General features: G+C 59.3%; 1 protein-coding gene across 1 annotated transcript; it reads left to right on the top strand.

Annotated features, from left to right (window-relative positions):
- Positions 1 to 159: 159 nt before the first annotated feature.
- CA5A (carbonic anhydrase 5A) lies at positions 160 to 27926 on the top strand. Its single transcript, XM_042919930.1, has 7 exons — positions 160 to 316; positions 3602 to 3799; positions 17456 to 17574; positions 19641 to 19736; positions 19887 to 19949; positions 23910 to 24065; positions 26859 to 27926. The coding sequence occupies exons 1-7, from the start codon at positions 160 to 162 to the stop codon at positions 27000 to 27002; spliced, it is 933 nt and encodes a 310-aa protein (XP_042775864.1). The 3' UTR covers positions 27003 to 27926.
- Positions 27927 to 27971: the final 45 nt, after the last annotated feature.

Below are 27971 nucleotides of genomic sequence, written 5' to 3'. Positions count from 1 at the left end.
GGCGCGGGTTGAAATTTAACCTTCGGGATCAGGGGGTTGGGTGAGGTTCTACAAAAAGAGGTAGGCTGACCCCGTTCCACGATCGTCCAGACCAAAGTGAGAGCAGAGAGTAGGAAGATCACCCTGTGTTTACGGGGCTCTGAGGGGAGCAGTTTGAAGATGTTGAGGACCCCGGTGTTGGGCAGGAGCCTTTGGAAGTCATCCGATTTCTCCGTCTCCGTCAAGCGGATGTGGGGGACCCCCCGCCGTCATCCGCTGAGGCCGGAGCGAAGGTGCTCACAGGGTCCTTGTGTGCAGAGAAGTCAGACTGATACTGGTAAGTGGGCCCTCAGATTTCCCCAGATGCACTTTGATGTTTGGCTAATTCTGTAGCGTCTTCCAAAATGAGAGGCGTTAGAACCGGCCTGCTGGGGTTCAGGTTCCCGGTCTGTCTCCTTTTCCTGTGGGTGAACTTGGACAGTTCCTTTCAGCTCCATTCCGTGGGGCCATCAGGAGGGTGAGACCCTCAGAAGAAGACAGTTAGCAAGTGCCCCCTGGGATGGGTTGTTACTAGGACCATCCAGCCCCCTAGAAATTAGCCCCGCCAACCAGTCCCAGCCAGTCGTTTGAGCTCCAGAACCCCTCAGGCAGAGACCATTCTCAGCAAACGTGCAGTAAACACATTATCCAGGGGCACCTGGGTGGCTCCCTCGGTTAAGCGTCCGACTTTGGCTCAGCTCATGATCTCACGGTTTGTGAGTTCGAGCCCTGCGTCGGGCTCTGTGCTGACAGTTTGGAGCCTGGTGCCTGCTTCCGCTTCTGTGTCTCCCTGTCTCTCGGCCCCTCCCCTGCTCATGCTCTGTCTCTCTCTGTCTCTCAATAATAAATAAATGTTAAAAAAAAATTAAAAAAAAAAACAAACAAACACATCATCCAACCAAAGACTGCCCTGGGTCAGCCGCACCCTGACGGCAGTGTCCTTAACATTCTGCGACCTCCCTCATTGTGGGTCTCAGATTTCTCCTCTGTCCAAAAAAAAAAAAAAAAAAAAAAAGGCTGGCTGATGAGATCACTCCTAATTTTCATTCCTAAAATATCCACACCGTCCAGGTTGGCCAGTGGGAAGAGCTTGGGCTTCTTCTCAGTGGCTCCTGAGTGTGGTCACTCGGGACAAGTGACTCTTGTCAGAGGTGAGAGCGGGGCCGGCTGCTGTCATGCCCCCTGAGCCCCAGTCTCCTTGCCTGTAAAATGGGAGAAGCGCCTGTCTCACAGGGTCATGTAGACACGGAACCACATGCAGAAAGCCCAGTGCACAGTGGGCTCCCAGTGAACGTTCCGGACTCGGGCTCGGAGTGGGTGCCCGGGATGGCAGCAAGGTCGGCACCGGGAGCCGGAAGTAAATCGCTGGGCCCTGCCCTGGACCTACCTGTAGACTTCAGACCACACGGAAAGGCGCTCACACCTGACCGGCCTCCGAGCCCAGCTCCCAGACGCCACCGCTAGGTGTGCTTCAGGGCTCACCTCTGACGCTTTCCTCCACGCACGGGAAACGGGTCCACGCATTCACAAGGCTTCTCACCGAAGCAAACACAGACCCCACTGGACACGTCGATCTGCACCTGGGTGTTCTCGACTCGACTGGAGACATCCTCACAACCGTCCCTTCTTTTACGCTTGGTGTGACCGGGACGGACATCAAGCCCCCTCGACCGGAACCCTGGCCCCGCCACTTCCGGACCCCTCGGCAGGTGCCTTCCCCCCTTGACCCCCGGGAAATCACGGTACTTATCACACGGCGCCGTGGGAGGCAGAGAGGAGGCCGGGGATGGACCGGCCTAGAACGGGGAACCGCGTCCCAGGCACTGACTGTTGTTACTATCACCTTGAGCCGTAGCGTCGATACCTCCGTATTGAACCACTTCCTTTTTGGGGAATGTGAGGTGGGCTCCAATCTCTAACTATGACCAACCACATCCTCGCACATCCCCACACCCGTGTGCAGGACAGAGTAACGTTCTGTGTCAACTGGTCTTCAGACTACCTTCAGGGGAACCCCAGGGCTCCACGGCGATTTCAGAACGCCACGTTGGACGGTCTCTTCCGCCCAAGGAAGACTGGAGCTTCCTGAGAGGTGTGTGCCTCATGTTAGCGTCTTGTGCGTCGGTACTTGGCAGAACATTTCCCTTGGGGGATAAAGAGAGTTTGTTACTAAATACACCGCCCGCCCCCCCCCCCAGTGTATTATCGGGGGCCGGGGGCCATTCCAAGAGCCCCTGGGATTCTGGAAAGAAGGGATGGAACTTTATGTAGACTGTTTTCTCCTAAACGCGCATAGCTACAGTAAGTTTAATCTGTAAATTTGGCACAGAGGTGAACAACGGGACCGATAATAAAACAGAAAACCGGAACGTCGTAGTCAAGGTAACGTCACCGCGGCCTTACCGCACTATCCTCACTTTGGCGATGACGTGAGGTGATAAAACGCCCAGGCGATGAGGTGAAGCGGGATGAGTGACCGAGCCTTAGGCCATCAGGGACCCGATAGCACTTGAGAAGAGGGATCGTCCGCTGCCCGACTGCGGTTGACCGCCAGCTGCTGAACCGCAGGCAGAGAAACTGCGGGGACCTCTGTGTGACCGAAAGTCGCCGGTGGCTCGGCCTGGAGAGAACACTGACAGCGTTATAAAATGTTCCAGAGTCATCTCAATCCCACATTCCCTGGCCACGCCTCGGGACCCACGGGCGCTACCTTTTGCTGAGGGAGCGCATCCCTTCCCCGGGCCGGATTGGTGACATCCGTGCTGGCGGGGGCATCGCACCCTGGCCGTGGCAGACAGGGCCCACGCGGGCCCTTCGGGGCAAGTTCTCGGACACGTGAGCTGGCACCTGTGGCTGATGCATCCGCGAGGCTTCCCGGATTTGGCTCAGCCGGGCGGCGGGGCGGGTCCACATCCGTTCAGTGCGTCCTTCCTGGCACTGAGGCTGGTGCTTGGCCCACGGCGGGAGGTGTTGAGTTAGCGAGAAGGAGATACCGTATTACTTTGATCACTTCCCGTCAGACACCTGCGTCGGCAAAGACCAGACTTACTTTGCTGCGTGGCCCTCGCCCTGGAGGCACATGGCCGCCAGGAACAGGCCCTGGGAGCCCGTTCAGGATGCAAGCAGCCTCACCTCATGGTGCGCGGTCATGAGCAACGCCCTTTCACTGGGGACAGAGACTGTGTGCACGTGGTTGGCAGCCCCGTGTGCAAATGTAACACGTTGGGGGGGGGGGGGCACGGACTTCCTGTGACCCCTGTGGGCTGGAGCCCCAGGGTGGGGGTGGGGGGGCACGGACTTCCCGTGACCACACAGTGACAATGACCGAGGATCCAAAGCAGATCAATGCCGCGCGGGAAAGCCGGTTTTGGGGGGAGGGTTCAGCGAGGAGAAGAAGCGAAGGCCCCGCGTGCAGGGCCGGGGTTGGGCTGCTGGGCATCTGGCGGCCCCCAGGCTCCGCGTTGGGCCGGTTTCCAGAGACCTGGCTCCTCTGGGGCCCCGTTTGTGACGAGGCCACCTGCCCTGAGGCACCAATCACTCCAGTGCATCAGTGGAGGCCTTCTCTTCCTTCTCTCTACCCCAGGGCACGCCCTCTGGAAGGGCCCCGTCTCTGTGCCGGGGGGCACCCGGCAGTCCCCCATCAACATCCGCTGCAGGGACAGCGTCTACGACCCGCGACTGAAGCCTCTCATGGTCTCCTACGCCGCGGAGAGCTGCCTCTACGTCTGGAACACCGGCTACTTCTTCCAGGTGGAGTTCGACGACTCCACTGAGGGGTCAGGTGAGCCGGGGCCGGGGCCTGTCACAGCCAGGCTACGGGCTGGGCAGAGAAGGGGACCGGGGCTTTGCTGACACGTGGTGTATGGGGGCAAAGAACAGAGGCATCTCAGCGTCGCAGGGCAGGGAGGTGACGCTCACTTGAAGGATTATGACGCCCACGCCCGACACTTGCACGGCTTTGCTGCACATCCTGGGGGCCGGTCGGGAAGAAACGATGTGCCAAGAGAAACGCACATGTACGGCAGGTCACAGAGGAGAGCGGAGCAGGTCGGGGAGAGAGGCGCGGTGGGGGCGGGGCCCGCAAGCGGAGGCAGAATGAAATTGTACCAAGGCCGAGGCAGGCCGTCCAGAGCCGGGCCCCTCGCTGGTCCCTGCCCAGAGGACGCCCAGCGGCTGTGAGGCACAGGGGACGGAGCAGGGACTCCGTGAGGTCTGGGAAGCTGCCTTCCACCCCTGCTTTCCGTCGGGACTGCTGCCGGATTCCGTCTGGCCTTCCTTCAGCACCTGCCGGTATCGTCGTAAACCCTGTGTATGCCGCACGCCCGTCTTCCTTCTGGGAGCTGGGGTTGTCGCGCGGACGGGCAGAGGGTGCTACGTGGCCAGCCCCCAGTGGAAAACCTTAGGCAGCAGGCCTCTCACCGGCTTCCCTGGTGGACGTGACTTCACACGTGTTGTCACGGCTCAATGCTGGGGGGACCCGGTGTGTCCCGTGTGACTCCACGAGAGAGGGCTCTGGAGGCCGGCGCCTGGTTTCCTCCAGGCAGCGCCGTCTACAGAATGTGCTTGCGTCGTTTCGCTGTAATAAATCTTAGCCACGCGTACGGCTCTACGCTGAGTCTTGGGAGCGCTCGAATCTGGGGACCCCCGGCCCAGCCCCCTGTCCCAGGTGCCTCGTGGGCCAGCCCTCAGCCCATCCCCTTCCACGCACCCAGTCATCTTACTTCCCCATCATCGCCCTGCGAGGACGCCAGGCCCAGGAGGGCAAGACCTCTAGTTTATGCTGAGCGTCACAGGTGCTCAGTAAACTGATGGATGAACCTCGAATGAGGAGTTAAGGGAGCAAAGGAGCCTCAATTCTCCCCTCGGGAGTGGGGAGCAGGGCGCCCGCCTCAAAGGCTGTTGGAGGAAGAAACGAGGCTTCGCTCCCGGCGTCGCACGGACCAGCTCCCGAAGCAGGCTGCTGCCACCTGCCCTGGCTGCTGACCTGAGTCCGCCTTCCTGGGTCACCGGCAGCAGGACGCCGGAGCGGGAGCTTGCTCGCGGCCTTGCCCTTGCGCAGGGCGTGCGGAGCCTTCGTTAGAGCCGAGCGTCGGCCCTAGACTGTCAGTCTGCTCCCGCCGTCACCGGGAGGTGTCAGCCCTGCGTCCTGGCTCTGTCCTGACGCTGATTCCGTGTCACCCGGCCTGGAAGTGTGCGAGCGGCCGCAGCCCCCACTCCGGGCACCCTGAGCCACGTGCAGCCCATGTGCCGGCCTTCCGGGGGCCCCGGGAGAGGGGCTGGATGGTGAGCGGAGGCCCAGCCTCAACCGGCCTGCCTCCGATGGACGGAGCGGCTGCGGGGTGGGGGCTTCCCCAGGTTGGTCTTCACTGTGACCCTCGGGCACGCCTCTCACATGGCGTTCGCTCAGGCCGGCAAGGGGGTGGGGGGTGGCAAAACGCCAACTCTGGCCAAGGCACGCACAGAGGAACTTCTGGGAAGGATGAGATGGGCTCAAAGGAGAGAAGGGGAAGCTGTGTTCTGAGACCCTAGAAAGCACAGGAGCTGCCCGGCATAGCGATGTGTGTGCTCACCTACTCGGTGGGCCGCCTTCTGTGCCCTCGCTGGTCTCTTCCAAGTCCGGATTCCCAAGGAGCAACCAAAATTGAATTTCCAGGTTCAATGTGGTTTGTACCATTTTTAAAAATTTTTGTGCAGCAACTTCATCGCTTTTGTTTTTTTAAAACACATTTTTTTAATGTTTATCTTTGAGAGACAGAGACAGAGCGTGAGCGGGGGAGGGGCAGAGAGAGAAGAAGACACAGGATCCGAAGCAGGCTCCAGGCTCCGAGCCGTCAGCACAGAGCCCGGCGCGGGGCTCAAACCCGTCAACTGTGAGATCATGACCTGAGCTGAAGTCGGACGCGAAACCGACTGAGCCACCCAGGTGCCCCGATTTATTTTGAAGTAAACTCTACCAGCAATGTGGAGCTTGAACTCACGACTCCAAGATCAAGAGCCTCATGCTCTACTGACCGAGGCAGCCAGGTGCCCCTTATGCAGCAAGTTGAAAAGACTGAGCAAAGAATAATAGTTCCTGAACTTTCCGTTGCTTGGTTATTAGTTATGTGAATGTAGTAATCATTTTGGGAAAAACAGATATGGTTGTGGATGAGTTCCTCTAGAATTCATACTCCTCCCGTATAATTATATGTGCAGTATGGGTCTTACTGATATCTACATAGGTTTATTTTCCTTTCAGTCATAAAACACAAAAAGTGTCAAAGGTCACTTAGGAATTCTGCCTGTGTATCGTTAGGATACATTTGACAAAAATTGTTCAGATTCCCAGGGGAAAGGGTGTGGTGGCTGAGCGTGGCACCTCGTCAGTGGCTGGTCAGTGGAGCACCTGTAACGCCGAGTGATAGCCTCACCGAGACCACATGCTCCGGGAAGCAGTGGTCCCAGGGTAAATTGCGATGCTATTTCTAGAAGGTGGAAGCTTTGCCGCACAGACGAGTGAACATCCTCTTTCAAAAGTACCTCCAGGGGCGCCTGGGTGGCTCAGTCGGTTAAGCGTCCGACTTCGGCTCAGGTCACGATCTCGCGGTCCGTGAGTTCGAGCCCCGCGTCGGGCTCCGGGCTGACGGCTCAGAGCCTGGAGCCCGTTTCCGATTCTGTGTCTCCCTCTCTCTCTGCCCCTCCCCCGTTCATGCTCTGTCTCTCTCTGTCTCAAAAATAAATAAACGTTAAAAAACAAAAAAGTACCTCCATCCAATGGATGACAGCATGGCCCTAAGCAGACACCACAGCGGACAGCGTCTGTCTCCTCATTCTCCTCAAGGACCGAGGCCCAGAGACGTGGCTCATTCAAGGTCGAGTGCAGCGAGTGGAGGGTCAGGTTCAAACCCAGTTCCTGCTGCTTGGAAAGCCCACCGGAGTCACCGCATCCGCTGTTTGCTGGACCCTTCTCCTTGGCAACGCTTTGCTTGCAGAAACTTGAGTACTCCTGAGGATTGCTGAGATGGGTGTTGGCTCCCATTTGACAGATAAGAAAAATGAGGTGCAGAGACGTCCGTGGCCAGAAGTCACAGAGCCCGCATGACGGGATTCTGTGCTCTCCAGAGCAGGGAACTTCACAAGCGTGACCTCTCTCTGGGAAAAATCTGCACCCAACATCCACAGAGGTCGGGCGTGAAGCCAAGGCGCTGGCCCCACGTGGCACATGGGGAGAAGGTCCTGGGCTCGTGGTCAGGTCCCCAGAGAGCCAGCAGCTGCTCAGGGTGCCGGCCAAGCCCACGCCCGACTGCCCTGACAGGCGGAGCGGCGACGTCTCTGTGATGCTTCCAGGGTGAGGTTGTTGCTGTTATTTCTGTATGGGCGTCTTAACAGCACCTGTGACTTGGGCTCTAGATGTTTCTGAACCCCACGGGAGCTCAGGCTCAGGTTCGAGGCTGGAGAACGAGGCTATCACAGGTCGTAATTATCCCCCGAGTCACCGCGCACGGCCTCCTCTTGGTCAAGAATTTCAATCTCTGGAATTTTTACCCCAAGAGTAACTCAGAATTGGGCACGGCCAGCCCCGGCAGCCTCTCTCTGCTTCCGGGATCTGTCCCGGGGCGGGCGTGCGACCCCGGTCAGACCGCTGAGCGCCAGAGCTCCCCTGGGAGGCATTGGAAGAGAATCCCTTCCCGCCTGTGTTGTGCGGGGGCAGCCGGGAGCCGGGCCCGCCGGTCTTCAGGGGAGAGCAAAGCCAAGAGGGGCGAGGAAACTTGAGGCCTGAGGCCCTTGTCGGAGCCTCTAAATGCAACTGTGCCTGAGGCCAAAGCAGCCCCCGGACCAATAAATCTCTCTTTTTGCTTAAGTCAGTTTGAGTAATGATAATTCCGCCCCTTGTTTCCCAGAGCCCTAATACAGAAGACCAAAAAAAGTGACCGAGTTGAGAGAGCAGAAACGGAAGGGAGTCACCTGGGAACCGGCCGCCTCCCTCCTTTCGCCTTCTGCTCAAATGCGATGCGGGGGCAGCCTGGGTCCCCGAGGCCCAGGGCCGGGGGGACACTGCACTTGACCCACAGAGGTGGGCGGTCAGAGCACGGGGCCTGGAGACCCCAGGTGGGTCCTCGGGGAAGCCGAGCCCAGGTGAGCCTGGCCAGCGGCGTGCTGGCAAGGGTTTGGCACCTGGCCCTCTAGGGCTCGGGGGGAGGGACCGGAAGCCATTGGCAGCTTTGCCCGCTTGCCCTGGTGTAAATACTCCCGCACGGCCGGCCTCAGTCTCCAACAGTCACTGATCCCAGGCGGGGAGGAGAACTCGGCCATCTCCCAGGGCCCAGTTCCAGTCGGTCCCACGAGTCACTGTCCCAGGCCCTCCCCCCCCCCACGGTCCCTGCTGCCTCTGAGCTCTCGTGGGCTCTCCAAGCGAGGCCTCGTCTGTACTGGCTAAGACCGTTGCACGTGGCAGAGACTCGACTCAGACTGGCCGAAGCGAACAAGGGGAAACGTATCGGCTCAGATCCTGAAAAGTCTGGGTTGTGGCTGAGTCAGGTGGTGGACGGCCCACAGAAGGAATGGAAGGAATGGAACGGAAGGTGGGAGGAAGCTGAATCCTCCCTGGGGCCCCTGCTCCGCTCTGGTGGGGTCATCCCGGGCCAGAGACGCACCTGCCGTTCTGGTTCACCCTCCGGGTTGAGCGGTTTGGAGAGACAGCGCCCCTGCCCCGGCGATCACAGCTCGGGCCCGGGGCTGATCCTCAAAGCCCCGCGTGGCGGCTGGAGCGCACCGCGGTGACGGAGGACGAGCCCACCCTGCAGCGAGGTGCTGTGCCCAGAAGAGAGGGTGGCCGGGGCTGGGAGGTGCACCCCGAGCTCTCTCCACCGGGCCTGGCATGCTTGCTGTTGACCCTGCACTGACCCCGGCCCACCCGAGTCAGGCGGCCGTCAGCGTTCAAGACCGTTGCGCCCTGATGCAGCCAGGCCTGTGCGTTGACCTGGGCCTGACCCTCACTTTCTGGCTTCGGCACCACCTTCTCAATCTGATCCAAAGGGACTCGCCACCCCCTCCCCCCCCCCCCCCCCACCGCCACAGACCGAAAGAATTATCTGGGTGTCTCTCTCTGGCCATATAAATTACTAGATAATTCCCCCCGTGGCTCGTGTCCACCCAGGCCAATCTGGTTTTACTTTACTTGTCATTTTCCCAAAAACCCAGTTTCCTTTCTCTCTCTCCTCCTCAATTTCACATGCCCCACACCCCCCCACCCCCAGCTCGATTCCCAGGCTCTCTCCCTGTTTCCACATTCTCCCGTCCTCTTTGCTCACCGCCACTGGAAATTGGGAACTGCCAGGAGCAAAGGAAATGAAAAACGCAGCTGAAGACTGGAGCCCGTTAAAACCCGTTTGCGGCAAGAAAATGAGAAAAAGGAGACAGTCCCACAACTCAAAAAAACACTGGATCGACGGCAAGGAAGTGCCCCACGAGCAGGAAAGGAAGTGAGCGGGGAAGGCGCTCACCGTAGAAGTAATTTTGCGGGATCTGTGATCACCCAGGTCCGGTTACGCAAACAGGTGACCGCCAGAAACTCAGACAGAAACATAACCGGGAGGCCGAGGACATTCTCCGTCAGCGTAGAAGGGTCCAGCAGTTTTTTCCAGAGGGCGAGGAATACTCACGCTTCGAGATTAGCGCCAGCCAGGGATGATGTATGACAGGTGGAGACAGCGGGGCATTCCAAGGGATTGGAGAAGCAGCTGACGGCCCGGGCCCGGGGCCATGGGGGCTGGTGCAGGGGCGCTGGAGGGAGAGAGCTTCCTGGGAGCAGAGGGAGCGAGGGAGGAAAGTCGGCAAAGGCAGGGCCCGTCGTCGGCCTTCTCTCCCCCCACACACACCTCCTCTCCCGGGAAGCCCTCTTGCCCCAGTCCCGAAGGACGATCCTTCTGGAAGGGGTGACAACGCCCGCCCAGTCTGCCAGATGGGCGCTCAGAGGCCGCGAAAGAGACGCGTGTTCAGTGACCCATAGTCGATGCTGCTGCTGGACGTGGCCGGGTGCTCCTCGTGTGGCAAAGCCATGTGCTGAGCGGGGTACAGCTTTTATCCCCTTTGATCCTGGCAATTACCCCCCAAAAATAGAAAATGTTCCCACATGTGGAGAGGGGACGCCCTTATCCAACATTCAGCCGAGGGCTGTTTCCAAACCCCACGCCGTGCTCGCCGTCCACAGAAAAGGAGCCAGGGCTCTGCAGCCTCGCAGGGTAGAGCCTGACGCCAGGGAGGCCAGGTGCCCTGCTGCCCTATCCCTGTTCCCACCCCGTGCACCTGTCTAGGGGAGTGGGGGGGGGGGGGATAGGCCACAGAGGGGAAATCACCTCTGTCCCACACGCTAGACCCGTGTCCTGTGGGGGCCAGGCCCCTGTGCTGCGTCTCTGCACCCAGAGGCCACACAAGTATTCCTGAAGGTGCAGGGGGAGTACAGCATGGGGGTGAGGGTCCTGCTGTGGGGCAGAAAGAGAGAGAGAGAGAAGCGTGCGGAGGGAGCAGGCCGTCAGCTCTACCAAGCCGCCTAAACTCTCTGATCCTTGGTCCTCTCTGACCCTCAGTCTCCTCCTCTGTAAAGGGAAGGTCCGCCTGGCTCCGGAGGAATTAAGGAGGGCTCTGGGAAGCACTTGGCGCTCTGGGAGCCGAATTAACAATTCGATGATAGTTGTTGCCTTTGTTCAGAATGAAATGACCCAAGCGGGGCTCGGGCCATGTGCGCGTCTAATGTCTTCCACTAGGGGGAGCACGGAGACGGCGGAGAAGCCGCCGCCGGCCAGGCGGGGTCTGGCCTTTTCTGACCACGGGGGACTCCGTGTGACCCACTCAGCTGGCGGAGGGAGAAAATCTGGAACTGCTGGCGGGTCGGCGGCATCCTGACGTGTCAGCTGCCCGGGTGGGGGGTCCCTCACTTGCAAGGACAGTGATGGGCAGTTTGAGGCATCGGGCGCCAGAGCCGCAGGTACATTAACGCTCCTTCCAACGTCAAAGTGAATTTTAAGTCACTTGTAAAGTGGGGCCAACGACAGCCTTTTATCCCCCAAAGGACAGTGGGTAACCACGGCCAGTGCCAAGAGATCCCAGCTGGGCCCAGGTCCTTGAGCGCGAGGCCACTCACCACTGAGATCAGCACCCAGTGCACACAGCAGGCGCTCAGTGGACATTGGCTCCTGGAGTGGAGGCAGGCCCGCCGAGCGGTGAGGTCTGCAGACTTCACTTCCACCCGTGGGGACCGTCAGGTGCGAGCCAGAGAAGCTGACTCGAGTCACACAAGCCAAAACGGAGCTGCCTGGGAGAATCCGGGGCTCCCTCCCGGGAAGACAGGCGGGAGATGGGGCCCGGAGTCGGGTCAGGAACACGGCAGCAGGAACCACTCTGCTATGTCTCTGTCCCCGGCATCGTCCCACTCAGGACCCGAGTCCCGGGGACCTTTCCACCTGCTGCGGGAGGCGAGGCGCCTGCAGGGAGGGGGGAGGTAGTTCCAAGCTTCTGCCCTGGGGGAGGAGGGGACTCCGGGAGGGGGTCCTGGGCCTCACGGAGAGGCGTGTGGCTGCGCTGACCACAGTCCCGCCTTGATGGAGCTGAAATGTCCCAGAGCAGTTATCTTGTCCCGCAAATTTGTAGGCGGTCTATCCAGTTCGAGTTCTTTCCACCTTCGTTCCTCATCTATCTGCTGTCTCCTCCCTTGGTCCCTGGGCACGGGTTTTGGGAGGGCAGAGGCAGTCGTTTGTTTGCGGGTCAGGTGGAGTGTGGTTCTCCGGGCTTGCATTCTGTGGTTCTCAGCGGGAATGAGAGCCCTGCCTGGGAAGGCCCGAGAACCCAGAGCCATCCTTCTGCCCTCTCCTCCTCCCCGCCACCTCCTTGCCCCGCTCCAGCCTGCCCTCTCTCCTCCCTGCATTCATCCTTCTTTCTTTCTTCTCCACACACACCCTCCCTCCCCTGAGACTGAGACTCATTTGCACAGGGCTGGGGCAGCCCTCCCACCCGCCCCCCTCCTCCTCCTCCTCCTCCTCCTCCTCCTCCTCCTCCTCCTCCTCCCTGCATCTGTCCAGACCACCAGCTCCTCAGGCTTGGGAACAGATTATGTGCCCAGGGGCCGAGGGGAGCTCCCAGCCAACGTGGCAAGTCTGAGCCCCCGTCTGGTCCAACCCTCCCCGACCAATCCCGTGGGTCCGTCATGGCCTTGCCCTTGGTGTCGAGGGCAGTTGTCTGACAAAACGCTCCACTTAACGGGAATCAACCTGGAAATGGGAGGGGGATCCTCACCGGGCCACCTGTCACATCGTAATGCCCAGTGTGGTAGCTGCTCTCCGTCGCTGGAACGCCGCTGACCGCTGCTTCTGAGGGGCACCCAGGAATTAATCGTTCTTGCTGTGCCCAAGAAGCTCCGGTTGGACGTCCGCGGCAGAGAGGTCATGCCGTGATCTCTCGGCAAAGTTCCGGTAAGGACTCCGCGAGCCGGTGCAGCCCTGAGGGCCCAAGGCGCCGTCCGCCCTCGCAAGGACATCTCGAGTTGGGACGTACACGGAAAGGTAAATTGGAAAGGTGACCCACGTCAAGGGTGCTGAGTGCAAGCCCCCACCCATCCCGCACCCCTCCCCACGCGCCCTCCTCCGGCTGGCGCCCTCCCGGGAACCCTGTGTGGCCCTCAGGGCGGCGGAAGGAGGGGTGTGTGGGACAGAAGGAGATCTCCAAGAGGAAGAGGGCCAGTTGTAGAGAATATACAGAACGTGCGGCCTGGAGGGGCGTAGGGGGAGGAGGAGGAGGGGAGACCATCTGGGAGGGGCTGGGGAGGGGGGAGACCCCTGGGGGGCGGGGAGGAAGAGGAGGGACTTGCGAGGAGCCACGGGGAGGGCTCGGGAGATGATTTTAGGGCCTTCTGAGCCAGTGGACCCCTGGGACACGTTCGGGAGAGGGGACACTGTCTGGGAAGGGGCTCGAGCCCACACCCAGGCACGTGTCCCCCTTGCACACCTTCCCGGGAGGACAGTTTGGAGTCAGGCCAGGGCAGTTAAGGAATCAAACACTTGATGGCATTGGGCAAACCCTGAGTGACGCGTCTGCTTTTAAAGACAGGAACACTCGGTCTGTTGACAACAGTGCCTGGCTTGGCCTCTGCCGCACCTGCCCCTTCGCGCCCCGTGCAGACCCCACGCCGCAGCCCCTCGGACTCTCCGTCTGTGCTGCCTCGGTGGCCCGCTCTCTCTCCCTCCTGTCTGCCCTGCCTCTTGTTGCTTTCTGCCTAGAATTGTTCTTTGTCTCCATCTTTGGGGCTCAGCGGAAGCCCCACTTCCTCAGGGAGGCCCGCTGTGGTGCTCGGAGTAGGGCCCCAGAGCACCCCTCGTGCCCGCCACGACGCCCCTAACTGCTCGCGCTCACTACGCATTTTCTGACTGCCTGTCCCTGCGGATTCCGAGCTCCGAGAGGACAGGGCCCCATCTGTCTCGTTCCCTCTCGGTCCCCAGTGCTTCGTAGAGGGTGCGGTGCATCGTAGGCACGTCGACTTCTTCTGTGCTTCGGGGGCTGGCCCAGCCCCTTCTAACGGACACTTTCTTAAAGTGCGTTTGCCCGTCGAGGTCTGGGGGTCCTCTCTGGGGAGTGACAGTGGCGGCTTCATGTCTCTGCGTATCTCTGCTTTGATGGTGATGATGATGGTGATGATATTTTTAGTAATGACAGCAATACCAGTAATTATAACGGAAAGTGCAACCACCTGTAGAGCCCCTTCTGGGCTCCAGGGGCCGTGTCCGGGGGCGTTTTGTAAGCATTCCTGTATTTGATGCTCACCGTGTGCCCACGAAGTAGGTGTCATTGTCTCGAGATTCAGAGAAACAAAAGAGCCTATGCAAAGGGGGCGCCTGGGCGGCTCAGTGGGTTAAGCGTCTGACTTGGGCTCAGGTCATGATCTCGTGTTTTGTGAGTTCGAGCCCCGCGTCGGTCTCTGTGCTGACAGCTCGGGGCCTGGAGCCTGCTTCGGATTCTGTGTCTCCCTCTCTCTCTCTCTCTGCCCCTAGCTGCCCCCCTGCCATGCTCTATCTTTCTCTGCCTCTGAAAAATGAATAAACCTTGAAAACAATTTTTAAAAAACCCTAAAACTGGAGCCAATATGTGATGACCTTAGAGCGTAACTACCAGAGAGCAATCTGGATTCCCTTTATGCAGGATCCTAGGGGGTGGGGTTGTGCTGCTGGAGCACGGATGGTGTGCTGGCCGCCAGCTGAGGTTCCCACTTGCTGAGAGAATGACAGAGGTCTTCCTGGTCCAGGGAACACATGCAAACTCTTAGCTCTCGTGTGTCACAGCTTCGGAATGTTCGTTAGATCCCAGGGTGGCACCAAGAACAGGCTGATACTTGGCGATGTTGTGTTATTTTCAATGTTAACTAATTAGAGCATCTTAAACTTCTCTTGTACTTATTTTAAGCCTTAAAACAGCCGTGCCTGCCAAAAGCCTGCTTATCTTGGTAAAAGCACCGAACTACAAATAGATGGCTATTAAGGGCGACGGCTGTAAGCACCGAGACCATAGCATCTGGGGACAGCAGATTTCAGCATGGGGCCAGCTTCCTCGGGGTGTTTGGAGGGTCTGGCTGCTGCTGGTGTAATTCCCCGATCACGTCTCGATGCCCCTGCCCAGGGAGACAGCTGGGTGCAAAACAGCCCACTGATGCCCAAGTCTGGGGCGTGGGGCCTGGCAAGCGAAAGGCCCCCAGCTCACGAATTAGGCTTGCTCTTTAATGTTGTCTAATTAAAGGTAATTACCCTGACAGTACACTGTCTTTATGAAAAGTCATTTTGAGGTTATTTTATCCAGAGCTGCAGCCGTAAGTTGAGTTCCTAACTTTCCTGGTAGGGAAGGGGGTGGAGTTTGGCTACACAAGCCAAGGGGCTGGACCTTCAGGCAGGCCTGGGCTGGGGTCGCCGGGTGACCTAGGGCGTTCTTGAAAATAGAAATTGTGCTTTCTGGCCTGCTGTTTCACTCTTCCTGAGGTGCACGTAAAGGCCGAAAGGGAGACCAAGCCCTGCGTTGGCCAAACGGCCAGATTCCACGCAGATTCCACGCGTGTCCGCCAGCCTGCCTCAGCATGCCCCGCCCCTCCAGCCCAGGCCCCGCCCCCCCAGCCCAGTCCAGGCTATAAACTCTCCTCTGTGTGCCCACACCTCCTTCCCCTCACTTATCTTCTCAGACCAGCTCACCATTTGCTGATCTCCTTGTCTGTGTTTGCATATGACAAGGCTAGGAGGCACCACAGCCTTCTGGGCTTTGCGTTATGAGCCCGCCTGGTCCCCAGCCCGCCCAGGATAGTGATGTTCATCTACGGAGGGTCAGATGTCAGCATGAAGGAGATACCTGTCCCGGAGGCCCCGCTGAAGAGGACCCTTCTTTTCTGAGGGGGGCCTGAGCCCCAGGATTCCGAAGGGTGGGTTTCCATTTTCATTCCCTTGTGGAAGCAGATAGGCAGGAGGCCGCTGGCGGGAGGCTGCTTCGGTGAAGAATTCAGGGGAGAGCGTGAGGCCACGTCCACGGGCGGAGGGTGAGAAAGTCTGAGTCTACAGCTCTTCACGGGCTGAGAAAGGAGTAGTGGGCGTTCCCACAGGCCCCTCCCACTGCAGCAGCTTCCCACCCCCGGCTCTCTGTGGTTCACAACCCGGGAGATTTTTCTACACGGGTGTTTTTGGTGGGATGCACCCTCACCCCTCAGGCTTGCCACCTGGTCACTGATGGGTGTGCTTTGGTGGCACGAGGTCTCTGGCTGGCCAGTGCCGCAAACGCCCCTCGGGCCACAGACACCAGGCGGGAACGAGCACAAAGGTTTCCGCTGCCCGAGTTCGTGGTCCTGTAATTTCCTCAGATCGTGTTTCCTGCTTCGAAGGATCAGGTGGAAAAGGTGTGAGATTTGGTGTGAGATCTGGGCTCAAATCCTAGCTCCCACTGCTGGGATTACCGGCAACCTGCCTCACCTCCCCTAGTAAATGACGATGCGACCCAAAGCTACAAGGGCCAGTGGGCCCGAGCATCATGTCCCCTCCGGGGAAAAAATCATCCCCCTGTGTACTTTCAGCCGCAGAAAATCTCCATTAAAGCCCTGCAATTCGAACCCACTGGGAGGTTCTCCCATCCGTCCTGCCTTCCCGCCTGCGGAGAGGCTCCTCACGCTGTGTGTGCCGTGGGCACCTGTACATTCAGACCTCGTGACTTACAGTGTTGTATACGCTTCTTTCTGTGTACTTTTAAAAATTGAGATATCGTTCATGTATGTGTGCTCGGGAGAGTAGATCACCTCGTAAAACCATACAGCCTCTCAACTAGGTGAGACCCTAATGCTGTTCGAGACCAACAACGCTCATTTCCAAGTGAGGAAACACGGCGAGAAGCTCTACGATCTGGTCGAGGGCAGAATCGTGAACTGAATCTGCTCAGTGCTTTCTGCTTCTTACACTTTTTACGGCAAAAACAGGATAGAAAGCACCCCTCGCCAGTAGCCTCTGACACCGTCATAGCATCCGCCACACCACTAAATGTTTCCCTGCTTTCGCCACGCAGAGGCGTTGATGTGGGTAAGGCCACCCCGGGGATCTGCTGGGGTCTCCAGCCCAGTACCACGTGCTCCCTTCAGTTAAAAGCAAGATGTACAGCCATTACCATCATATCTGCAGCAACTGTTGGTGGAAATCTGCTAGAAAAGTGCAGCCAGAGGCCCGCTAGCCCGGGGGCATTGGATTCGCAGCCCTCTCCCTAGACTCGGGGTGGCGCCCACAATTCCTCAGTTTAGAGCCAGCCTCCCCGCTGAGGGACACTCCCGTCTGTGTCCCTGAGCCTCATGCTAACAGCTGTTGGAGATGCCACGCCGGGGACTCAGGGTGACTTAGAAAACGGTGTTCCCATAAAGTCTGGTCATACGGTGGGACTAGACTGACCATGGGCTGCGTTCAGTTCAGCCTGACGGAGAAGGTAGCCTGTTATATCTCAGGATTTGCTTAGGTGAGCATCCCGCTCGTTACGTATTCATTTTGGTGATGGAATTTAAGCTGCCACTTTTTCATTCAAAAGACATCATTTTTTTTTATTATTATTAAAGAAAAGTCTGGAAATCTTTGAGGACTGGTGTGCATCTCAGAAATGGTTTTCTTCACCTTCACGGCTGCACCAAACGGGCTTGAGCCCCCTGCCGCCACCTGGTGGCAGAACTGGCCTCTGCATCCACTCTGGCATTTACGTTGAGCCTGTTGTGGGCCAGCTGGGGCTCGGCGACAGGGACAGGGGTGAACAGACAAGGTGCCGCCTCGCACGGGGCCCCCCTTCCAGTTTGTCATTTCAGCAGGACGTCAGTCTCTCCGGAGCGAAATTATGTGACCTCAGTGTAGACACTGAGACAAACCCCGGTCCGACGACGACGGACAAACTAACACACCGGTCTGCTGGTTTCACTTTCCAGGAATCAGCGGCGGCCCCTTGGAAAACCACTACAGGCTAAAGCAGTTCCACTTCCATTGGGGAGCGGTGGACGCGTGGGGCTCGGAGCACACGGTGGATGACCGCGCGTACCCAGCAGAGGTTCGTAGACGCTATCCTAGCACCAAAGACGTGGGTGCTTTCCACGTGCCAGGCTCGCTCGTAGGGCGGCAGAGCAGCCTGGCCGCCCAGAGAAAGGATTCCCGGGGCACGGGACTCCCCACGCTCACGCTGGACCAGGCCATCCTGCCCGTCCCACCCACACGGCTATCCCGGGGCGAGGGTACTGTTCATACTGTCCTCTGACAGAAGGAGAGACAGAGGTGCTGAGTGGCCACGTGACTTGCCAAATCAGCCAGCTGGGATTCAACAACAGAGTCTGTGCCCTTAGCCCGGCACGCAGCCACCTCCGCGCTGCTGGTCGATCGTGGACTAGAAGCTTCCTGTCTCTCAAGGCATTCGGGGCCTCTCCTGAGACCTGAAAATCTTCGCGACAGAAATCACCTTCTTGAAACGACGAGGCATTTGCAACATCCCCAGATGGGAATCCGTAAAGAAAACGTGTAAGGATAAATGTTAGGAATTGGTTTTCGCGGGTACGGTGGGGACGGCGAGCGGTGCCTTTTTGACTCTCCCCAATATTTCGTCACGAAATTTTTCCAACGGTGACTGGCAGGTCGGCACAGGGAGAGCCCGCGAGGTTGCCGCCCAGATCCTACCACGAGCGTTTTGCCCACATTCGCTTCATCACGTGTCCGTCCGCCCACAAACCACCTGACTTCCTGATGCATCTCAGGTCAGGGGCTGTTTTTGTGTTAACTTTTCGCTGCCATCACGGTGGAGGTGACGCTGTCACTCGAACAGGCCTGGGACCCAGTCAAAGTAAAACATGAAACCCACCTGTGATCCCAGCCCCACAGGTGACCTCCGGGGACGGTTTATGAACAGGAAGTTACATCTCTGGTTGTAAGTAGACACAACTTGACAAATAACACGGACACGAAGGAGCGGGGCCGGTCCGTGCTTTTTACGCAGCAAGCCTTCTATCTCGGGAACTGCGTGTCTGCACGTGGTTTTTAATGATCAGCTGACTTAACGGAAGAGGCTGTTGCACAGAAGCAAGAGCAGAGCCTGGGCCCGCCGGGGGCTTTCCCTGAACCGGCCGAGCAGGGGCTGCGGGGCCCGTCCCGGCCAGGCCTCCGGCCCACGTGGGAGCGCCCGTCTCCCGTGGAGGTTTGGAAGGCAAATCCAGTCACTGGTGGGTCCGTGAAGGAAGCAGTTACAGTTGGGGCCTTGGGCCCAGTTGTCTTTGTTTCTGGGAGACTGAACTGGGACAACAGGTAGGGGGGTTCCGGGTGAGCCATGGACGGGCGGGGAGAGCTCACACCGCCCTCGGTGGCCCCGGTGCCTGTGGCTGGGAGCACTGGGGTTAGGTTGGGAGTGAGGGGCCGCCTGGAGCATATGTGGACCCCACACCCTCCACCAGGTGCCCCCAGTCCTGGACTCCAGCGGCTGCGTGGGGAGGGGCTAGTTGACCACGGGAGGCTGGAGGGCTTTCTGGAGTCTGTCGGTGTGGGCTTGGTGGTAGGGTCACCGTTCAGAAAGGCCCCCAGCACACCAGGAAATACGTGCCCACGCCCAAGCCCCCTCTTGGGTCTGGGCCAAGCTCAGCATCGGCAGGGCCACAAGCTCTCATCACACGGAAGCCTGGCCAGGCCCCGGCACCCTGCCTCCCGCTGGCCAGCGACCCAGGAAAGCGTCTGTCCCGGACTCGTCCTCTGCCCCTCATTGAAAGCCTTGTCAGTTGGCCAATCTTGATGGCGAAATTGGACTCGGGAAAACCCAGGGAGGGATGTGAAGTAAGGGCATAGACGAAGTTCAAGGGAGGTGACAGACGTAGGAAGAAAATGCGATTGGGACCACATGCTGACATTAAAAATTGTTCGCCGTTCATCTGAAATCCAGATTTCACCGAGCGTCCCGGCAACAGGCAGCCGTCCCGGCACCGATTCCTACGTTACACCGTTCACATCGGCCTCGCCGGGTGGTCTGCCCCGAGTTCGGGAGCTGCGGGTGGCGGGCCCGACTCTGCGGAACGGACGCGCGGGCTGCCCCGGGGAGGCCACGGCCGCCTCGTGTGAACGCGCGTCCTTTCTCCTGGGTTTCAGCTGCACCTGGTTCACTGGAATGCTGCGAAATACCGAAGTTACAAAGACGCTCTCCTGGGGGAGAGCGGCCTGGCCGTGATAGGCGTGTTCCTACAGGTAATGCTGGGGCGCGGCTCCCCTGGCGGGGCGGGGCGGGTGCGCGGTGGCCAGGAGCTGCCTTTGAAACCCCGTCCGTGGAGAGTGCGGTGTGGCCCCCCTCCCGCCGGCTGCCTCTTCAAAGGAGCCTTTCTCGTCCGTGCCCTGCAGCTGGGGGCCCACCGTGAGCCACTGCAGAAGTTGGTGGAAGTCTTGCCAGAAGTCAAGCATAAGGTAGGCCACGCAGCCTGAAACCAGCGGCTCCGGAATTGGCTTAATTAACGATCGTTTGCAGGAATTAAAGGCCACTTTGGCAGAAGGGGGTGGCGGGGCTGGGGGAGGTCTGAGTCCACTCCTGGGAATGGGGCTCACTGGGGCGGATGCCCGCGTCCACGGGGACGTCCACGGGGCCCTGCTCCCCGTGGGCCCCTCCCTCCTCCGTACCACGGGGGTGCCGGACTCCCATGTGAGCTTCCCAGAATTCAGGGTTTTGCCATGTTCACCTGCCACGGGCACTATTTGTTACTTAGTATTTTTCCTTACGCTGTCGTTTTTTAAAAATCGTTAGCCTTGTCCCAGGCAATGGCATCTACCAGGGATAACATTTGTTTTAAACCGACTGAAATAAATGCCTAACCGTTAACATTTAAGAGCGTCCATTCACGGGCCACCCGGCACACTCCTGGGGGGAAACTTAGCACCACCCCATCCCAGCAGAACAGGGACGCCGGGGGACCGGGGGGAGTCTCGCCAGCTCGCCCGCTCGGCCCCCCCCCCCCAGCTCCCCGCGTGCACCTTCCTGCACTAAAGCTCAAAAGACAATGACAACATTGCAGCTTTTCTCCAACAACAGCTGTGAAAGGACTTTGATGGAGGGGTGGAAATTCCAAAGAAATGTAGTTTATTTGTTCAGGTACCAAACAAAAGAATTCCGGGACTCGAGGAGTCACGGTGGTCCCTGGACGGATGGGCCCCGACCCGTGGTAACAATGACAAGAGTGGCTCCAGATGAAAGCTGGGGGCCAGCCCTTCCTCGCCGGGTTCACGGGGTCTGTGTGCTCCCCCTTGATGTTGACCTCTGGGCCGGCCTCCTGGGGCCAAGACCAGATCACCCCCCGCTGCCCCGTCCTGCAGCTCAGGAACTCCGCAAGGTCAAGGTGCTGGGAGCCTCGTCTTTCCCGCTGGTCTGCAGCCAGAGTAAGCCCAGGAGGTCTTCCGCGTGCATGGCCCCCCCCCGCCCCCCCCGCACGGCGTGGCCTCCACCTCTTGGTGGGAAAGAGAGGACCTGGCTGGGAGGTGCTGTTTACGCCGGGGTCTGTTCCCTTCCACGGAAGCCCTGGAGCGCGTCTCCCCGCGGGCCGACCTAGCGCCTGGTGGGCAAGTCTCACGGGAGACGTGGTGTCAGCAGGGGCCTCATCCGTGGGCCTGACGCTCCCCCTGGGCTTTGGCTCCTCCCCTGGGAAATAAGAGTGAGGGTCTAGGGGACAAAAAGCCTGTAGAGCGGGAGCGTGTGTCTCGTGGAGCAGTGAGGGTAACCCCGCCAGACTCCGTGGCCCCGCCTGCAGCCCACGCTGGGGGCCACCAACGTGGCCACTCTTTACATCTGCAGCCTCGGACGCCACGTCTGTGGCGTGCATCCTTTGGGCTTTGACACACGCACGGTCATGGGTCCTCCCGAAGTTTCAATTAGCAAGGAACAGCGGTGGGTGCACGAGCCGCGGCCCCCGCCCCCCACTCCCGGGGTGGGACAGACTTGCCGCAGCGTCTGGGTTCTGCCACTCTTTACGTGGCTTTGGGAAAGTCCCTTCCCACTGTCTCACTTTCTCCTTCGCTGAGGGAGCAGGAGCTCTCACAGGCGGTCCTGAAGCTTGGCGGTAACAGCCTCGGGAGGTGTCCGGCCCGTCAGCACCCTGGGGCGCCTCAGGTCTTGAGGACACAACGCTGAGCGGGAACCTGCTCACAAAGGCGACACGGAATAGGATTCTTTGTAGGAAACATCCAGAACAGGCAAATCCGTGGAGACAGACGGCAGATTCGTGGCGGGGGGGTGAGGGGAGTTTAGGGTGCGTGATCGCTAAAGAGCATCTACTGGGGTTCTTTGTTTCCTGGGGTCCTTTCTGAGGTGCGGAGAATGTTCTAAAGCTGACCAGTAATGGCCGCACGTCACGATCGTGAGTATACGGAACGCCAGAGCCCTGGGAGCTGTAAACGTGTGGGTTCCAGGCTCTGTGAACTGTATTTCAAGTCCACTTTCTTTTTTTAAGTTTTATCTATTTATTTTGAGAGAGGCGGGGAGAGAGAATCCCAAGCAGGCTCCACCCCGTCAGCGCAGAGCCCGACAGAGGGCTCGAACTCACGAACCGTGAGAGCGTGACATGAACCGAAATCGAGAGTCTGATGCTGACCCCACGGAGCCCCCCAGGTGCCCCGCTGCTGCTGTTCCTTACGCGTTAACTAGACTGCTGCTCGCACAGTGCACAGCCAGCACAGCCGGGCAGTGCTAGCCGACGGCAGGGGTGAAGCAGCACCTGTCCTCACCTCCGACATCTTGCCTAAGGGCTCCGTGTCTGACTGGGGGGACTGCAGTTAGGGTACAGCCGGGCCGCCTGGGCCCCAAGCGCCTGTGTCTGACAGCTGGGTGGCGGGGTCTGGACGAGCAGGGAGGTCTCCTTCCCCCGAGGCCGAGCGTGTGTCCTCCCCGTGCCGGGAAACCCTCCCGCAGAGCCGGCCCGGAGCGGGGACCGCAGCAGAGCTGGGCACACTGGGTGCCGGTCAGTGCTGCGCTGCCCCCGGGCCTGCCCCGCCTCTGCAGAGCAGGGTGGGGGCGCTGTACTGGGCCTGCCAAGCCCAGGGACCCCGAGACATCCTATCTTCACCGAGCGACAGCCTGCTCGAGGGCCTCTGGCTGGGGAACCGAGAGGTTCTCCTTCGCACCTGCTCCAGACGCCGTGCCCAGCGGCATCCGGACCACAGCCTCGGTGCTCCCACCCCTGCTGGTGGATTTCTTCAGGGGGCCCAGCCCTGGGCGGAAGCGGGGGGGGGGGGTCCCTGTCTGCGGGCTCCCTGCCCCCCACCTCGTTCCTGATTTTGTTTCTTGCTTGCTCGTTCCAGCTGGGAGGTGGGGGGGGGGGGGGGGGGCGTGAGTTCTGAACAGAGACTCCCGAGCCGGGGACGTGCTGACAGCATCCCCTCGGGCTGCCGCACAGGGAGCTCGGCGCACGGTGGTCGAGGACAGCTGTCCGGAGAAGGAGGGTCCTGGCGTGAGGGTCAGGGGACGCTGCCTCAAGGGGAAGACCGGGTGTCCCAGAAGGGTAGTATTTTCTGGTGCAGCCACTACGGGAAACAGCCTGGCGGTTCCTCAAGCAGTTAAACGCGGAATTGGCGTGGGATCCAGCGTCTCTGTTTCTGGCTACTTACCCCCAAATAAGCGCAGAGCAAGGTCTGGGAGAGGCGTCGGCACACCCGTGTCCTCAGCAGCACTTCTCACAGGAGCCGAGGGGCGGAAGCAACTCGGGTGTCCGTTTAGGGGGGCGAACGGGTAAGCAGAGCGTGGGCCGTGCACACAGTGGAATGTTCCTCCGCCTGGAAAGGGAGGGGCTCCTCACACCTGCTACAACGTGGCCGAACCCGGAGGACACTGTGCTCCGTGAAACCGGCCGTCACGCGGGGCAGTCGCGGTGGGGTCCTCCTGACACGAGGCGTCAGTTCCCCGAGACAGAAAGAGGTGGGGGGGGCAGGGGCAGGGGGAGGGGGGCGAGCTGGCGTGTGACGGGCCGCAGTTTGTTTGGGAAGACGGAGAGGTCCCGGAGACGGATTGGGGGGGGGGGGGGGGGGTGCCATGTGACTGTAGTTAGCGCCACGGAAAGGCACGCTCAGAAGTGGTGAGGGTGGCGAGTTTCAGGTTATGTACGTGGCTTTGCCACAGTTTTTAAAAATGTAATGTTTTCTTCACAGCCAAGGTGTACAAAACTGAGTAACTTTAAAGGAAAAGTGTAAGCATCGGGCGGGGGTCCCTGCTCTGCACAGGACGGTCACGTTTTCTTGTTACTGCTCCCAAACGTGACCACCACACCCCAACCCCCGTCTTTATCCCGGGAACAAACTTGGGTAAAGATGGGGTGCCATCCCCTTCCTTCCTGCACGCCCCCCGTCTCAGTCTGAGACCTGACGCCGCCCGTGGTCTTGGTCCCCCAGGGGGCGCAGGTGGCCATGGGCCCCTTCCAGCCGTCCTGTCTGCTGCCCGCCTGCCGGGATTACTGGACCTACCCGGGGTCCCTCACCACCCCTCCGCTAACCGAGTCGGTCACCTGGATCATCTTGAAGGAGCCCGTCCAAGTGGCTCGGAACCAGGTGAGTTGTGCCTGACCCAGCATAGCAGGAGGCACTGAACGAACCCACCCCTCTCGCTCTGTGTCCCCAAGATGCTGTGAGTGAGTGTCGTGGGTTTTATTCTCTGGTGTGTGTGTGTGTGTGTGTGTGTGTGTGTGTGTGTGTGTTAATGTTTATTTTTGAGAGAGAGACAGAGACAGAGCGTGAGCAGGGGAGGGGCAGGGAGAGAGGGAGACACAGAATCCAAAGCAGCTCCAGGCTCCAAGCCGTCAGCACAGAGCCCGACGCGGGGCTCGAGCCCATGAACCGCGAGATCATGACCTGAGCTGACTGAGCCGCCCAGGCGTCCCTCTCCGGTGTGTTTTGGATATTCTCCCACAAGAAGAATTTTCTGACTGAAACAGAAGCCAGGTTAGATTGAACAGGGGTTCCGTTCTTCTGAGCCCGAGATAATAGTGTGGGAGAGAGACGGGGTGGAGATCGAGAGGCAGGGAGAGAGAGGCAGGGACTACACATAAGGAAACGCTTTTTGGCTCTACCTGATCTCTAGCGGTCTCGAATTCGGACGTGGAGAATATCCCTGATGACGAACGGTTGAGTGGGCTCAAGGCTTGCTCTTCGGTCTCTCGGGCTGAAGTCACTTTACAGGAACGGAAGTGGCATTGTAATCGGGACCTGGGTCCTCGCCCCTAATGGGACCTCAGTAGGTATTTTCGGGTGAACACATTAACCAAGAAAGGAATGTCATCGATGAATTTTCAAGAAGAGGGGTCGTTGAAGGAGAAGAGAAGATTTTAGGGTTCATCCTGCTCCCTTGGATGTCAGAACAGTAAACAGTGGAGACTGCAGAACTTTCACCTAAAAACGTTATATACGCTGGGAGAAAATTCCGGAAGGACTACATCAGTCAGCTATTGCTACAACAATGCTGCATAACAAAGCGCCCCAAAACTCAATGGCTCAAAACAAGCATTTACTTTTCCTGCGTGCAGGTGGTGGGTTGGCCGGGGAGACTCTGTCTTAGGCTGTGGATGGCAGGGTGGTTGGGGTCTGGGTCGGGCCCAGTGTGTCTCATGCTCCCTGGGCCAGTGGCTCCCCAGAGCCGGTCTCCATGTTCCGGACAGACACACAGAAGACAAGCACACGACCGGGGCCAACTGAGGCGCCTGCGGGCATGGCGTCTGCTCGTGTCCCGTCGGCCACAGCGGGTCCCAGCGGGCAAGGCTGAAGTGGGCGGGGCAGGGAGGAGGTGAGTGAGCGCCCAGAGCAGTGTCCGGTCTCCCACAGATCCGCCCACACAGTTACTACTGGCCGCCCCAGCATTTCTGCAGCGCGTTCACTTTCTTCCTCTTCCTTTCTCAGCATTCTTTCCCCCCCTAAAGTAAGTAGATAGATATTACCTGTTTCCATTTTAAAAATCAGAGTGTTTTTTCCTCTGGAAATCTCACGACTGTGGAGACAGGCTGTCTGTGTCGGGCCACCCGGAGTCTGGGGACGACAGACCCGCAGCGAGCTCGCTGCCCCGGCCCCCGCCCCGCCTCGCCAGTCACGCGCACTCTTTCTGAGGCTCCGGCCTTGCGATTCTGTGACTGTCGTCTCACACGAAAGTCCCGGAAGGACGCCGTTTGCTGTGGGAAGCAGAGGTATCCTCTCTTCTCCCAAACCAGAATCGTCAGAGACACAAGGAGGACCCTGGTCACAAGATGGCCCCGCGTCACTCAGGGACTGTAGGAGGAGAGGGTGGGAGGTGGGTGGTGACAAAGAGGACAGTGCCTGCACACTGCTGTCTGGGGGGAGTAGAAACACGATCGTGTTGTAAGACCGGTTGGGAATGTCACGCACCGACGCGGGATGAGAAGCCCCTCACCCTGACCAGGGGACCTGGCGGGGAGGAGCGTGCACCCCCTGGACGGTGGCAGGAGGTCGCCAGCTGGAGGGGAGGAGGAACACAGTGTGTCCGGGAGAGCCAGCGGGCGTGCCCGGGTGGGCGCACTGTGCCTGAGCGCCTGAGCCCGTGGGCTCCGCGCCCCTCGCACCAGGGCGGGGGGGTTGCGGGGGGAGGTCACCAGCCGGCCGTCCAGATCGAGCCTGCTCAATACGCCGTCCCAGCCCCGCTTGTAACTGGACACGCGAGTGATTGTCACCGAGCCCCTGAGTATACTCAGAACAAACGAGATGATAAAGAAATGGACGTTTAGCTCCTTAAGAGAGAAATGACTCCAACGTTACGTTGGCAGTTATGTCATATGGATTAGTATATCTAGTATGTTTGTGGGCATGTGGACCTATTCGCCTATGTGCACCTGCGTATCTGTTGCTGTGTGACAGCCCCAAAAGGTGGCGACTCGAGGAAACTATAACCACGATTACCTCTCCGAGTTGCCGTGGGTCGGGACGTGCGGGGTTCCGGCTTGGGCTCGCCCGTGGCGTTGTCGTCAGATGCCGTGGGGGGCTGCCGTTGTCTGAAAGCTTCAGTGGGACTGGAAAGCAGCTCCCTCACGTGGCTGGCAAGGTGGTGCTTCCTGTTGGCTGGTGGGGTGGGGGGGGAGGGCCTCGGCTCCCCTCCCGGGGGGCTGGTTGGGTGTCCTCACAACATGGCGGCCGGCTTCTCCAGAGCAAGGGACGCGAGAGAGCAAGATAGCTGCAGTGCGTCTTCTGAGCCAGCTTGGGAGTCACCTCTGCCGCCTCGTGTTGGTCACGCGGGGCCACCCGGATTCGGTGTGTGGGGGGCGGCTGTGCAAGGCAGGAGGGACGCTCGGGAGCTGGTTCCCGCCGTACCTGCACCCAGCTCACTCTGCTTGCCGTCCGTTCCAGCTGGCCGCCTTTCGCACGCTCCTGTTTTCTGCGCCTGGTGAGGAAGAGAAGGCCATGGTGAACAACTACCGTCCACTTCAAGCCCTGATGAACCGGAAGGTCCGTTCATCCTTCCGGCCTGTGGAAGAGGGCACGAGATTCTAAATGCATTATATCCGAGTCAGCGGGTAGAACTGACTTTTCAAAGAGGAAGTTCTGTGTCCCAAGCTTCACAGTCTGATCAGACCTAACCTCTGACGTTAAAAAGAGAGAAAGAGATCGTTGTCTCAGTCAATGGACTTTTCAGTTGCAAGGAAAAGAAATCACTTCAAAGAAACTTAAGCATGGTGAGGAATGGAAATCTGGGACGCGGGGTATCTTGGGGCCCCGCGGCAGCGCCCTAGCAAGCACCCGCTGACTGAGGTCACCCACCCAGCCCCTGGCAGTCTGTGCTTTCTTCTCTCTGCTTCTCCTCACTCATGGCCACCCCGTGCTTCCCGGGCGACGCAGAGACTGGGCCCCACGTGCGTCTTTCCCACCTCCAGATTCCTGGGTGGTGTCAGTGTCCTGGGGCTGCTGCGGCAAATGACCACAAACCAGAGGGGCTAGAACAACAGACATGTGTAGCCCCTCAGTTCTGGAGGCGAGAAGCCCACATTCCAGGCGCGGGCAGGCCTGGCCCGCCTCCCAGAAGCTGCCCGTCTTCCTCGGCCCGCAGCCCCGCCTCCACCTTCAGAGCAAGGGCTGTCCAAGGTGGCTTTTCAGCGCCCGCTGCCGCCTCACGGCCGTTCTGGAAGGCATGTAACGGTTTCTCCCTGTGGGGTTTTGGGTTTTAATTGTGCTGAAACACAATTACGTAAGTGACCGTCTTACCCACATTTAAGCGAACAGTTCTGTGCTGTGCGGTGCCTTCGCGAGGTCGTACAGCCGTCCCCTCCACCCGTCCCCATCTGTACATCTTACAAGACTGGAGCTCTGCCCCTGGGACCCTCTCCCCCCTCCCCCAGCCCCTGGCAGCCACCGGTCCGGTGTCCGTCCATCCGTCCGTCCCTGGGATTTTGACGGCTGCAGGAATAAAGTATAAATGGAACCCCACAGTGTCTGTCCTTCTGTGACCGGCTTCCTTCACGGAGC

The sequence above is a fragment of the Panthera leo genome, chromosome E2 (genome assembly GCF_018350215.1).
Source record: "Panthera leo isolate Ple1 chromosome E2, P.leo_Ple1_pat1.1, whole genome shotgun sequence".
Taxonomy (NCBI): domain Eukaryota; kingdom Metazoa; phylum Chordata; class Mammalia; order Carnivora; family Felidae; genus Panthera; species Panthera leo.
The sequence above is the reverse complement of the archived record's forward strand: the minus strand, read 5'-3'. Positions and strand labels throughout refer to the sequence as shown.